The sequence below is a fragment of the Tachysurus fulvidraco genome, chromosome 2 (genome assembly GCF_022655615.1).
Source record: "Tachysurus fulvidraco isolate hzauxx_2018 chromosome 2, HZAU_PFXX_2.0, whole genome shotgun sequence".
Lineage (NCBI taxonomy): Eukaryota > Metazoa > Chordata > Actinopteri > Siluriformes > Bagridae > Tachysurus > Tachysurus fulvidraco.
Window position 1 is genome coordinate 28,283,554 of NC_062519.1, and position 13,887 is coordinate 28,297,440.

The window sequence follows — 13,887 nt, forward strand, 5'->3', positions numbered from 1 at the left end:
TTAAGTGAGGTCACTTTTTTATATTTATTAGATCCAAATGCTTCTTTGTGGATGGTTAACAAAACACACACAGAACAGCTGATTACATACACACCCACACCCCATAGCGTGTCTACTTTGACCTGCTTATCTATGAGACTCTGCTATTAAAAAGGCTTTTTAACGGATTTAAAATAAGTATTTTAATTAAATTAACCTTCACTGCTGCAAAAATGAATTGTTTTGACAGAAAATACATAGAACACATGTACATTAAAAAATCTAATTGACACACAATGTTCAACAGACAGTAAATATAAATATAAAAATGCCTCGAACACACACATTTAGTGTGGACACTTCTGCTTTAATGCCTGAAATGCAGAGGAAGTAGACATAGTGTCTGTCAAGTGTTACAGGGAAAAAAATTTAACCCACTAAGAAAGTGGCTTCTACTTAAGTGCTATAAATAATTTTGACATTCTAAGAGGTAAGTGTGTAAAAAGGGACCAAATTTAGACATGAAAGAAACTATAAATTTGGCATACATGGGACAAAATACAACACAAACAGATTAAAATACATACACAGCAATGAATTTATGAACATAGTGACATGCAGGAACAACACAAACCCAACATCTCTACAGACTTAACTAACAAAACAAAGTGGAATTACAGCAAAACAGTGAAGATTATAAAATGAAGAACAAGTATAATTTTTTTTGTATAGGCAAATAAACATATCAATAACATATCTACATAAAAAGGTACATAATTTAATGCTACAAGGTACAATAAAAAATGGAACTACCAGCATTGGACTGAACTCACTCAGTCAACAGCTTAATCTCTGGTTCAATCATCTGCTATTCTATCCAATGATCCCAAAAGCAACAACCAACATGTACAAATAAATAATAACAGTTGGATGGAAATGACTGCACAAGATGACAAGTGCCATGTATGATCAGGGGGCCATGATTATCAAATTTTTAAAGTGGCGAAAACACCAAAGTTCTGATACCTATTATTAGTTATTAGCCTGTTCAACATGTCAATCTCAATAACTCAAATAATGTCTACTGGAATCTGTATGTGTAATATGATTTGTACAATTATTAGGACCATAACAGTTTGAAGATGAAACAAAAAAATATGACTAATATTTGAATATTACATAAAATTTCTTAATTAACGTCGAGACCCCTTGATGTTCATAATCAACAAGATTGTAATCCATGCTATTAATTACCATGCTCCGATGAAAATCAATTGGCCAGTCATCATCATGTAATGTCCACAGTAGTTTGCGGAGAGACTCAAGACTTGTGACAATGTTTAAAGTCTGAAATGTCCATTTAAAAAAACACGATGTTCTCTTAAACTTTAAGAGCACTTTTATGGCATAAGATCTGGACATTAGGCATTAATCTGTCTGTAGTCATTAGCACCAAGTATAAAAATAAATAATGTTTATATACACATGACAAGAGTGTCACAAAAAATGTGCACTGAACACTTACATCAGGAAAATGAAGGACTTGATTAGTCCTTAAAAAACCCCACCTCACTGTCACTCTGACTGTGTGCAAATACCAGTAAATGCTTTATTGTCAAATGGGAAAGTCTGAACTAATTCGGTTCCGCCTGCATCAGATTTGAGCAAAAAGTCCAGGAGGCAGAGACAACTGTGTGTTTCAGTATGGATAAGTGTATTGTTCTGTGTTGTAGTGTGTCTCATAGATTAGGGTTATAAGAGTTGGATCAAGCCCAGCTCAACCCCCTGGACATCTGGTTTGCAGCAAACACATTTTTAGAATGCAGGAGTTGTGTTTTGCCATTTGTATGAAGTAATAAGAGCAACATGTTTTGAGTAAAACATTTTAAAAGGGTCAGTTACACAATATTTAAATAAACATAATATACACATATCAGTCAAAGGCTAAGGTTACATGCAAATTGTTGACAAATTCAAAGAATCAATTGCTGTGAATCAATACAAAGTACTTCTTAGAAAACTTTTGCTATGACAAGAAGACCTAACCCGATGTGAAGGGTCTCTTGCAGAAAGACCCCAATCCACAGGGGACCAGGACTCAGTGATTGATTAGTGTGAATATGATGTAAATTTTTGGACTTCAGTCAACAGCAGATTTTGGAGCACCAGGTTTGTCAGCACTCTCCACCACCATCATCAAAACACTAAATAGAGAAATCTTTTTGAAGGAATGATGTTCATCACTCCAGCACTGTTACAGAGACTTGGAAAACCAATAGCAAAATGCACAGAAGCTGACCAGGACCAGATTTTTTTTAAATTTCTCATCTGTACTGTCCTCTGATGATGATAACATAACTGTGATAGAAAACAATACCACAAATTCAACAACAAATTTTTTTGCAAGTGCTTCTTTCTCTTCCTCAATTTAGGGTATAATGCTCATGCTCAGTGCAGAGAAGAGGATGGGTTTTCAGAAGGGATTCCCACTAGTGTGGGGGGCTGTGGGCCTATGCCAGTGTTGGCTGGAGCAGCAGGGCGAGGATTGAGGCGTGGGGGGAGTGGGTTAGAAGGCCGAATGAGTGGCGGTGGCTGGTTCAGAGCCGAACGAGGCTGCAGGAAACGAGCCTGCTGCTGGAGGGGTGGAGGCTGGCGATGCAGTGCAGGAGTGGCTGGCAGAGACGGCCGTAGTAAAGGTGGAGGCTGATTCAAAGAGGTGCTACCGCTTGCTGCTGCCATGGACAGTGATGCTACAGCTATGGGAGAGGGTCCAGAGACAGGCGTCACCTGACCCTGTAAGTGACAAGGACATGTGAAACACTAATATTAACATTTTAATCAGTGTATAGTCATCATTTACATCAGAATAAAATTGTGCTTATCTGTGTTTCTTTTGCTATATGCAGATTAACGTACTTCCTCTTCCTCTTCATCTGTGCTCTTTCCTGAAGGTGGATTGGAGTTGTTTTTTCCATCCTCTCCAGCAGCTGAACTATCTCCATTGGGAGCACGAGTTCCCTGCTCGGCTTCCCACTCCTGTAGCACCTCCTCCAGGTTAAAACGGCGTCGATAGTTCACAAAGAAGTTCTTAACTTGCCCCACTGTTTTATTGCCAATAACATCTGCAATGGCCTGGAAGTCTTTGCCATACTTGCGTACTCCTGAATAAAAACGTTTAAAAGAATAAAAATCAATGTCCTGTACCTAAAATGAGTTAAACAGTAAACATGATCATTAGTTACCTTGAACTGCTAGGAGCTGCTCATCTGTTGTCCAGCGTGCGTTGATTTTTTGGTTGGACTAGAACAAGAAATTACACAACATTAACTACACTCTTCGAAAAAGTATTCAACAAAGGGCTCTTCATACAGTTAATCAATTTATCTTTATTAATTAAAAATAACCCACATCCTGGGTAATAATACATTCTGATACAAATGACTTTGTTGTTAGACATTTTAAACATTCCCCAAAGGGACAACAGAAAAATCCTTTTAGATGTGAATGGTTTTTATAGTAGCAGCAACCTACCAGATTTAATCATAGACTACTCTTAAAAGGTATACAGACTTTAATGATAAAAAAAAAAAGGATTTTAGAAATTATTTTCTTTATTGTCAGTTAATCAATAATCTTGACAAAATTCGGTATTAAAAAAACAACAACCGTGAGATTTCAGTGGTACATTTGCATACCAAAAACCACTTCCTTAAGCAGTGACAAAATTTCTTCACTGTGCCTTTCAGTTTAAATTCGCCCACAGTAGCTTGATTGAGTTAGAGTTGGATGACTAGCCAGGCAGTTCCAATATACATAATACTACATTTTTCCACCACAAATATCTCACACAGCTTTCAGGTGTGATTGAAGTTATTGAACATGATAAATGAAGGCAAAAAGAGCAGAATAACCTATAAAGGCCATATAACCAATGATCTTTTGAAAGGCATGCTATCACTTGAGTTATAAAGCAATACCAAATCACAGACCTCCCTGACACACTTGACAACTAAATATTAGCAATCAAAAATATAAAGATTACTGTATTTTACTTGCGATTTTGAATTATTTTATTTTTTTACTTTGTCATTTATGTCTAAATATTAAATACACTAAAAACAAAACAATATTTAATGGACACAAATTGTAATTCTGATTTACCTCAGGCAGGCGGTGTTCATCTATGCCAGATTCAATCCTCTGTTTCAGAGCACTGTTCAGTTGCTTGGCATTTTGGACCTAACAGATTAAGAAAAATTATATACACCTGTTTTAATACTAGCCAAAAAGACAGGAAAACCTTTTTGTAACTGTTCTCACAAGTCCAGGATCAGACTTGCAATATTGCCCCGAATATGCTCATGGCATCCAAACGTGGCAAATCCAACGTGTACGTGAAGCTTTATGTAATTTGTATAAACAAAAGGTTGCAATCAAGAATAACGGAACGTACATAACATTATTTTATCATTAACACAGAAAAAAGGTAGCCTTAGCATGTAGCTACCTACTATCATGTGTGCTGATAATTGATCATATTGCGGTAAAGTAAAAGTGTATTAAACATTAGTATACTTAAGGTACATTAAGGCGCTAACAGTAGCCCCGCCCACAGCCCCTGACGCAAGCAGTTCTTGAGTCTAGACCAGCAACGTTTAGATGCTACATAAGAACCACTTTTCTGGTTCATAGCCGGTGCTTTGGGTGTCGAAAAAGAAAGAACTGATTTTAATATTAGGCTCTGGTTTCGAACCAGCACTCAAACTGCCTTGGTGGAAAAGGGGTATTGGTCCAAGAATATTAATTCTGTCTAATAAATCTTCGGTGCATGTTACCTGTCTTTTAAGAGAGACAAGCTCCATGTCGAGCTGTCGGAGGACAGTGTTAGCAGCAGTGGAGCTGCAGGACACCGCCACCACATCCTCCTGCGTGAGGTACATGCCTTTGGGTGGACGGCACTTGGAGCGTTGTGAGTGGTGCCGATGCTGCAGTGTCTGATGGTCTCTCCGGCCCATGCTGATCTTAGAGCTCATTATCTGTGGCTCAACATGGATCTGAAAGACAACACAAAGAACAGCTTAAGCACAACATCACTGTGAAGACTCAAAGCAATAAATGTTATGCAGTAATTAAATTAGTAAGTACTAATTATTACTATAGCACAAGAATCACCAGATCAAACACAGCTGTTATGAATATTACAGGTCATGATCATGCTTTACCTCTTTCTTCGTCTCTTTTGTAGGGTCATAATCACTGTCATTTGCCTCAATAGGATTGGCCTCCTCCATTTCCTCATCACTAGACATTAAAAAATGAAGTTACCAATACAATCCTTATAACAAAGTCCTTAATGTTTTAATTATAACCTGAAAAAACAGTCAATATGTGACTAGTGCACCTTTCATCTTGATTACTTCGGTTTGCCAGCTTTCTTGCTTGTCTGTCCATCAAGCTTGTCCTGGATCTGGTCTTTTTCCATGAATAGTAGTACTTCACAAGACTTGATATGGATTTATCTGGCAACTGTGTTAAGTAATTGAAATTTATAAGACATGATTATTTATGTTATTATGATAATTTTGTTCAAAATAATACATTAAGAGAAATAGTAGTATGCCTGCTTATGATGTAACACAACCTACAATGACCACATGTGATTATCCTCTTGTGACTCACCATCTGCTGGATCCTATGAAAGCTCTTGCCATGGAAGCTGAAGGCTTGCTCAAACAGCACTTTGTCCTCCACCGTCCAGTCATCTGGGAAAGGGGTGAAGTTGGGCAGGTCTGCCAGGGACTTTTCAATGTTGTGCTTATGCCAGAAGAGCATGCCAAGTGCCTGTTGGACACACAGTTGCGTCATCCTTTTCACAGGGACTGCTTTATGAGCACTGCTTCATCCACCAAAAATGAATTAGTTATACCAAATAAAAGCTGATGACTTTCTATCAATATGGACTGAGCACAATTTGATCCCTGTGCAATTTACATCTTTCTTGTCCTGTCCTAATGAAAAATTCCAGAAGATTTCAGATTTTTTCCCTCATTTCATCCCATAATTTGTTCCCCGCTTTCGTTGTGGTCAAAGAAATATAACTTAGAAAGTTATATCCAATCCTTATAACAAATATACACACACACACACACAAACACTTATTCTGAGTCTCCAGACCTATTATAAAACATCAAATTCAATTCAAACGCAATACACAATATCTACCTGCTCCACATTATAGCCATGTTTCTCCTTTGCTATGGCAATGTATTCATCCACTGTGAAAAAAAACACAAGCATATAAGCATTAGTACTGTCTGACAAAAGGCTGTTTACATAATAAACATGAGCTGATGATGCTTACATTTAGTGTCCGCAATAGTATGATACGGAGACCACACCAACATGCCTCCTGTATCTTTATCACTGTACTTGGTAGAACCTGGGAATATGTGAAATAACAGTCAACACACCGCCTGTGTGTTAATTACTTGACATGACCTTAAATAATAACCATGTCTGAGTTGTGCTTCAATTCTCAGCAGAAAAACTCAAACGCATAACTACCAGTAGACATATAAAACCTGTAGCAACTGCAAATAACAACGTCACTGTATTACAGTAAACCTGTTTCTTGTTCTAATTCTACTCTAGCAACGTTTTAACAGCATTGGCTACGTTAGGCTAACTAAGAAAGCAAGCTAGCTCACGCGCATAATTACTTTTATATTTACAAGAAATCAACAGTGTTAATATTATTATTCTCCTACGAATAACTCTTAATATAACACAAAAAACAAACAAACAAACAAGAAAACAATTACTCCAAATAATAATAATAATAAAAGAACTATTTCAGCTTTCAGTGCGTTAGCAATACACCGAGGCTACCACACTTCGGCTAACTACCAATTAGCTACAAGCATACTACTATTCTAAATAGTATGCCAGGCTTGTGTGCGCTGTGCGGTAACTATGGAAACAAGTGTTGCCGCACTACACTAGCGTACTACTTAGTGTAGTAGTGTGCTGTTTTTTTTTTTGTTTTTTTTTTTAAACCGGTGAGCTACCGTACCAGGATCATATTCAGGAATATTGGCTTGATAATCGGATCCCACACGCATTCCGACATCTGAAAGACAAAAGAGTTTCTGTATTTATCGACCAACTTAATTATGTTTCAATTAATAAATCTTAAACACTGGAAATCCAAACGCAAAGCGCCGTGTGTGTGTGTGTGTGTGTGTGTTCGAGGCTATACCGTGCTCTTCGTCGCTGCCACTCTCATCAGAAAAATGGCCATTCGAGGCGTTTGAGGGGCTTTTCGTCCCGTTAGACCGACCTTTACCTAGGTAATCCGACCCTTTATCCATCATGCCAGGCATTATAATGATATTTATTTATTTATCTTTATAAAATTAAAAATATATGCACGTTTTTTTTGCAGCTAGGGTTCCTGTCCCTCGCAATAACTCCCCTGCGCAGCTTGAGCCACAACGCTACTGATTAGTATTCCTCCGCCACAATATTAAACGCCACAGTTTACATTATATAATAACACATTTCTTTGTTTACTATTAAAATATATTGCTATTTCTATTTATTGGTGTTTATCTCTTCTACATTTGACGTCTTCAACCAACACAATATACGGTTCTCGCTCGGGTCCTATTTTCTTTGGCGGAAGGAATTGTTTTGCACGTAAAACGGTGTCTGCGTCAGAGTTGTTTATAAATACAATTAATACAGTTGAAAATAATTCATAATGGAACGCCAATAGTTCAGGTTTATGACTTATTAGCGATGAAAGTGTATGCACTAACCTGATATTAATGTTGTCATTAGATAAGGGTTTTACAATAGATTTATTCATCTTAAAAGAGTGTGTGTGTGTGTGTGTGTGTGTGTGTGTGTGTGTGTGTGTGTGTGTTGACTCACTTATTGCCTCATTCAAAAAATTATTTAAAATAAGATTTTTGAAGGCGCCAAATCGTGAATATATACAGATATATACTCCTCCAGCAGATGGCGCCACAACACTAACACAAAAACTATAACTTTTAACCCACCCCACTTTTTTAAGATGTTGTGTGTATGTGTGTATACGTGCAGTAGCCTATGACAATTTAAAACACTGGCATATACTGAATTTGTGTTGAACATCCTAATAATTTAAAATGTTATCATTGTAAAAGTAACATAATTCTATATTTTATATGGGTTCCCTGTATAACACTGTATTTCTATATTAAATTCAAATAAATGTAACACAAGGCTTTTTTTAAATATTTGATTTATATATATTTTTAACATTGCTAGATATAACCACGACACTGTAATATTGCATTTTTCTTTTTACTTTTACTTGAGGTTTTACTTTGTTGAACTTACCTATGATGTTATTAGTTACATTTCCTCTTATGTTTGAACATGTCCAAGATTCAGTTTTTTTAATTGCTGTTTCCAATAAAATATTTCATGAATTTCTTTTCAAAATGCCATATACAGTTCATTGTTATTTATACACCTCAGAAATGATATATAACTAAAAATCATCATCATCATCATCATCATACGGAGGCATGTAGTTACCAAGAAAAATGTTAAATAAATTAAGTCCTTTTTATATTTAAAATGCTTAATTGCACTCTTCTATTTTATATTTACATATGTAATGTAAAATGTATTCTGGGTTAAACTTTGCACACATTTCTAGATATCATGTATATAAACATCATTTTATACAATAACAACAATGCCCTTCTTCTTCTTGTTCTTGTTGTTGTTGTTGTTGTTGTTGTTCTTCTTCTTCTTCTTCTTCTTCTTCTTCTTCTTCTTCTTCTTCTTCTTCTTATTATTATTATTATTATTATTATTATTATTAGTAGTAGTAGTAGTAGTAGTAGTAGTACAACACACCTTTGTCAAGTTTCCTGATGACGTTGTTGTGGTGGGCCTGAAATCTTTTCTACCAGGATAAGACAGTGCCAATAGAACAACCTCCTCCTTAATGTGAGCGAGACAAAGGAGTTGATATTGGACTTCAGCACAAAGCAGGAAATGAGCTACAAACACCTTAAAATCAACTGGGCTCCAGTGGAGAGAGTAGACAGATATTTTTCAGATGTCTTGGTATTCACATCACACAGGAGATGTCATGGTCCTGTCACATTAACACCCTGATGTGGAAGGACCATCAGTGTCTTTATCACCTTAGACGCTACTGAGTAACTTTTACACCATGGAGAGGATACGGACAGGAATCATGACAGCCTGGTTTGGGAACTGTGATAAGAAAGATATGCAAGCTCTCTAGAGAGTGGTGCAAACCATCCACTCTGTGTTCCTGACCTGTCTGGTCTTCAGCAAGAAGTGTAAAACCAAAGCTATGAAGACAGTGAAAAACCCCAATCATCTGTCCAATGGACTTTTCTCTTTTGGAGTTCAGTTCCTGTCTCCACACTGTGTGCATGGAGTTTGCGTGATCTCCCCGTGATTCATGGTACTCCAGTGTCCTCCACCAGCCAAAGGACATGCTGATTGACAGCTTTAAATGGTCTGGCGTGCATGAGTGTGTGTAGGCTGGCACCCTATCCTAGATGATGCAGTTCATCCAGCAGGTGGAGTCTCCCAGCCGTTCAGCTCCGTTACCGTGGACGATGTGGGCGGTGCGACCCGGGGCTGCGAATCCGGTCCGGGAGTCTCTCTCTCTCTCTCTCTCTCTCTCTCTCTCTCTCTCTCTCTCTCTCTCTCTCTCTCTCTCTCTCACACACACACACACACACACACACACACACACACACACACACACACACACACACACACACACACACACACACACACACACACACACACACACACGCGCGCGCGCGCTGTAACCGAGGGACAGCAGAGAGCATCACAATCACAGTACCGCATCTCTGTCCACACAGCATCTTAAATCATGTAGACTCCAAAGCACTGGTCGTCCTTTGCCGGATCGTTAGATCCGTTTCTCAGTCACAGTGTCCCGGTGAGGAGGCGTCAGAATGGCCGGGGGTCGCCGAGGGCTCGTGGCTCCTCAGAATACTTTCCTAGAGAATATCGTCCGGAGGTCTAACGGTAAGACAGCAAGCTTATTTAACACATTATACACGGCTTTCCCCCCATTTATTTGAGTTCATATCCATCACCTGATAGTGAAGTGACTGATAGTCAGGGTTCAGGCTCATTTATCAGCCTTTTCTATTTAAAAACAAGATCTTAACACATGGTGTGTCTTTTTAGGCTGGCGTGAAATAAATTGCCAGTGTTTGCAAATGTTTCAACAATTCCAGCCTGAAGCTATTCATTAATTCAGCCTTGTTGGTGCAGGTGTTATTTCAGCATGTTATTATTATTATTATTATTATTATTATTATTATTATTATTATTATTATTATTATTATTATTATTATTTTCCTTTGCACTGCTTGGCTGTAATTTCTCTACTTGTCTGTGTTCAGCATTTCACTTAGGTTCAGTGTATTACATACAATGTGAACACCACTACCATACAAATCAATACTAAACATCAGAACATGTCTTATGAGGTTACCATTTCCTGGACATTTTACACTCCTAGAGACTTTTGGAATCATCCAGACTTCAGTCTCCTTTTACGTGTCTCAAAACATCTCACACAGTAAAAAATATTCTGTTGTAATTGAAAGCTTTTTTGTACCTGGACGATTTCTTTGCACATTGTGTAAATCTTCTGACACTGCTTACTCTCCATAAGCTGAATATTATGTTCATAAATTGAGAAATTAATGATACAATTTTGGACAATAATGTACACCTTGGCTGGTAAATTAGCTAAACTTAATTCACTAATTATCACCACTCCGGGTATATAAGTGCTTTGATCTTGGCTTTGTCCCAAACCACACTATGTAGTTTATCAAATTAGTAGTGTTACTATTAATATAATTGTTTTTAACAAGCTATTCAGTACTGATGTTAACATATGGTTCAGTACGTAGCTACAAGCAAGTGAAATATTTGTGCTCCAAATAGTGTAATTTCTGTTTTATTTTACTTTTCCATGTACATGTGTTTAAATTATGTTTAAGTTGCAAGTGTACACTTAAGTGATGGACTGTACAAACTACTAATATAATTCTCATCTCATCCATAGTACTTTTGTTTTAAAGATAAATATGACTTCAAATGGGTTTTCACTAGAATTAGCAATGTTTACGATGCATATAATATTAGAGTTAGTTAAAATCATATAACATCCTGTTGTATCTACTTTCAGTGCAATAACCAACATTTATTGCAGCTTATGATTGCTTTTTTCATTTGAATAATTTTAATGCTTGCTTAACTTTGCACAACGTCCTCAGTCCTGAATTATCACCTTCACCATGTACATATGCTTCAAATTCAACACAAATGAACTGATCACTGCAGGGGTTACTTCAGCACTGAGGATTTATCTCTATATAACCGTGCATTCTTTTCTTAATTGCTTTAACACAGTTTTTTTCTTTTCAATATTTCAGTTTGGACATTATCCCATAGACAGACAGGTATAACCAAAGCCATGTAGACCTTTACCCATTGTACTCCTATCCAGCTCATCCATACCCTTTGTGGCTTTTCTGCTCATTTAGAAATGTTTTTGTACAAATATTGCTATCATGTAGGTCTAGGTAGTGCTATTAGAAGTCACTTTTCTTATCATTTCCTATCTTGTTTATACGTCTTTCCTGTCTGTCTTTATTCCCTGATGTAGAAGTGAGTACTAACAAAGTAGCCTGCTTTATTGTTACATCTTCCCCAGCTGAGTTACTAATCTGTAGCATTTCAATAACGTCCTGTTCCTGTGTTTTGCCGTGTGGAGATTACATTTGCACAGATGAATCCACATGATTGGATGAACTCTTCCACTGTTCGTTTGCGGCCAGCTGGGTTTATATAAACACCGCAGGTGTTAATTCAACACCGGGGATCATGCTGTGCAGAAGAGCAAAGAAAATTTGTAGAGCCAGCCATGCTTTCAGTGGGATTCTTTACTCTGTCTCTCTCTCAGGAGGATTGCTTGTAGGATCCTTCAAGGGAAAAATCCCTAAATATAAAGATTTACTTAATTTCCATCCAGTCCATTAACTGTCTGGTTCTAACTTTCCTTGACTTTTTGACATTTTCCCTTACTCACCAACTGCAGGCTGTAACCTTAACACTTTATTTGAACTGAACAGATTTATATGGCTTCATAACACATTCATAAGCATTGTATGATTATGTTATAAGGAATGTGGGATGATTTATATAAGGCTTATATCCAGTTTCAGAAGGTAATGATGTTGTGTAGCATTTTTTTTGCCGTTTCTGTTGTTGATCCTAGTTTTTCAAGTTTATCTTTGCAAGCGGCACATGCATTGAACTTGAAGGGATCCTGAATGAAGTATTGATATTTTATCTAAGCTTTTGGGATGTGGGTTTACTCCATCTACTCCATTGGTGGTCCATTTGTATTAAATTATAAAGTTATTTAAGAAGTTTATATATCAATATAACAAAGGATTTTTATCTCCTCAATTCAAAGTGGAAATCAATGTAGTATTTCGCATTAAAGTTTCTTGTACATTTGACAGCTTCTCTTATTTCAAAAGGTCATATATTGGCTACATGAACAGTAGTAAAAGAATGGATACTTCTTGGAAGATGTCTCAAAGTTGTAATACTATTTGTAATAATAAATAATAATAAAATAAATCACTCTACATAAAACATCACTTTAATACTTTATTATGGCCCAGAGTTCACTTTCTGTCAAAGACCAGACATGCCTGCTTACAGAAAGGTTTTCTTAATTTTTACTATTTATGTATTTATGTATGTCTGTCTGTCTGTATGTATGTATTTGTTGTTTGTTATTTTAGAATAATAATGAAAATAGTAACACTGAAATAATATGTGTAAGTTTGCAGTAGCCAAAAACAGTGTGAAACATATCAAAACTATTTTATTTTACATAATTAACAGTATTCGGATAAAGCGGTAGAAAATGAGTGAGTGAGTGAGAATTAACAGTATTCCTGATGAAGCATTGCACCCTCTGGGAATCTTCTCAGCTACCTTCATGAGGAAGCTTCAACCAGGAGCTTCAGCTTTCCTGAAGTTCTCAAACATGCCGAGCTCCTCAATGCTTCTGTTCTGAACAAAAATTATTTTTTTTGGGGGGGGAGTGATTGTTTTATGCAAAAACTCAGTATATAAATACATTTTGATTCAGAAATGAAATTATAATTTCAAATTAAATTCACAATTTACACAGAAGCCTTTATCCAAATGTATTTCTGACAAATAATTAAACCTGTTAAATATATCTAACTGTTTATATTCGTTTATATATAAAACCTGAGTTTGTCCAAATCATGGATGGTTGTATAGGTGCACAATCACATACATTGTTAGCATTCCTCGTTCCATGATTGAAAGTTTGTATTGAACATCTAGACAGAAGGATGAAGACAAGCTCTCTAGCCTGAATTATCTCTAAGTGACCTGATCAGCGAGGTCAGTCAGGATTTTCCACTCTGATTGTGTTTCTCATCTGAGACTAAGATTTACCTGTCCCTAGGAACCCAGATTAATGTATTGCAAGATTTTATTAGAACATAAAGACATTTAGATCTTTTACATAGTTTTTTTTAATGTTTCATGCCAGACACCAATTTTGTTTTGGGGAACGCCCAGATTGTGGATTGGCCCATTGTCTACAGTAACGATGGATTCTGCAAGCTCTCAGGGTACCATCGAGCTGAAGTCATGCAGAAGAGCAGCACTTGCAGGTTCACAGTTGTTTTGTCATTTTTTTAGTTCAGCATGATTATGCACACTAAGAGTTTCTAACAGCCAGTAACTTTTCAGTGCGTTTTC

General features: G+C 36.7%; 2 protein-coding genes across 3 annotated transcripts in view; one reads left to right on the forward strand and one right to left on the reverse strand.

Annotated features, from left to right (window-relative positions):
* Window positions 1–325: 325 nt before the first annotated feature.
* rcor3 (REST corepressor 3) lies at window positions 326–7,481 on the reverse strand. 2 transcript variants are annotated; one of them, XM_027170085.2, is made up of 12 exons: window positions 7,238–7,481; window positions 7,052–7,108; window positions 6,341–6,418; window positions 6,202–6,254; window positions 5,659–5,820; window positions 5,381–5,505; window positions 5,202–5,280; window positions 4,815–5,033; window positions 4,141–4,218; window positions 3,222–3,279; window positions 2,896–3,140; window positions 326–2,772 (listed from the first exon to the last, which is right to left on the reverse strand). In XM_027170085.2, exons 1-12 carry the CDS (start codon window positions 7,359–7,361, stop codon window positions 2,428–2,430), a joined length of 1,623 nt encoding a protein of 540 aa, XP_027025886.1. In that variant the 5' UTR covers window positions 7,362–7,481; the 3' UTR covers window positions 326–2,427. The 2 variants fall into 2 exon arrangements, with proteins under 2 accessions (XP_027025886.1, XP_047666315.1); XM_047810359.1 differs by lacking the exons at window positions 7,052–7,108; window positions 7,238–7,481 and adding an exon at window positions 6,801–6,822.
* Window positions 7,482–9,759: 2,278 nt separating this feature from the next.
* The window catches only part of kcnh1b (potassium voltage-gated channel, subfamily H (eag-related), member 1b), a 52,796-nt gene continuing 48,668 nt past the window's right edge, over window positions 9,760–13,887 (forward strand). Inside the window, exons 1-2 of the mRNA XM_027170064.2 lie at window positions 9,760–10,077; window positions 13,676–13,799. Coding sequence (XP_027025865.2) covers window positions 10,005–10,077; window positions 13,676–13,799 — 197 coding nt within the window. The 5' untranslated portion in view covers window positions 9,760–10,004. The remainder of the gene's footprint in view (window positions 10,078–13,675; window positions 13,800–13,887) is intronic.

Coding starts and splice junctions, on each gene's coding strand:
- rcor3 (XM_027170085.2), bottom strand. CDS start 7,361: ATGCCTGGCATGATGGATAAAGGGTCGGATTACCTAGGTAAAGGTCGG. Junction 6,255..6,340: donor TACTATTGCGGACACTAAAT/GTAAGCATCATC, acceptor TTTTTTTCACAG/TGGATGAATACATTGCCATA. Junction 2,773..2,895: donor CAGATGAAGAGGAAGAGGAA/GTACGTTAATCT, acceptor TGTCACTTACAG/GGTCAGGTGACGCCTGTCTC.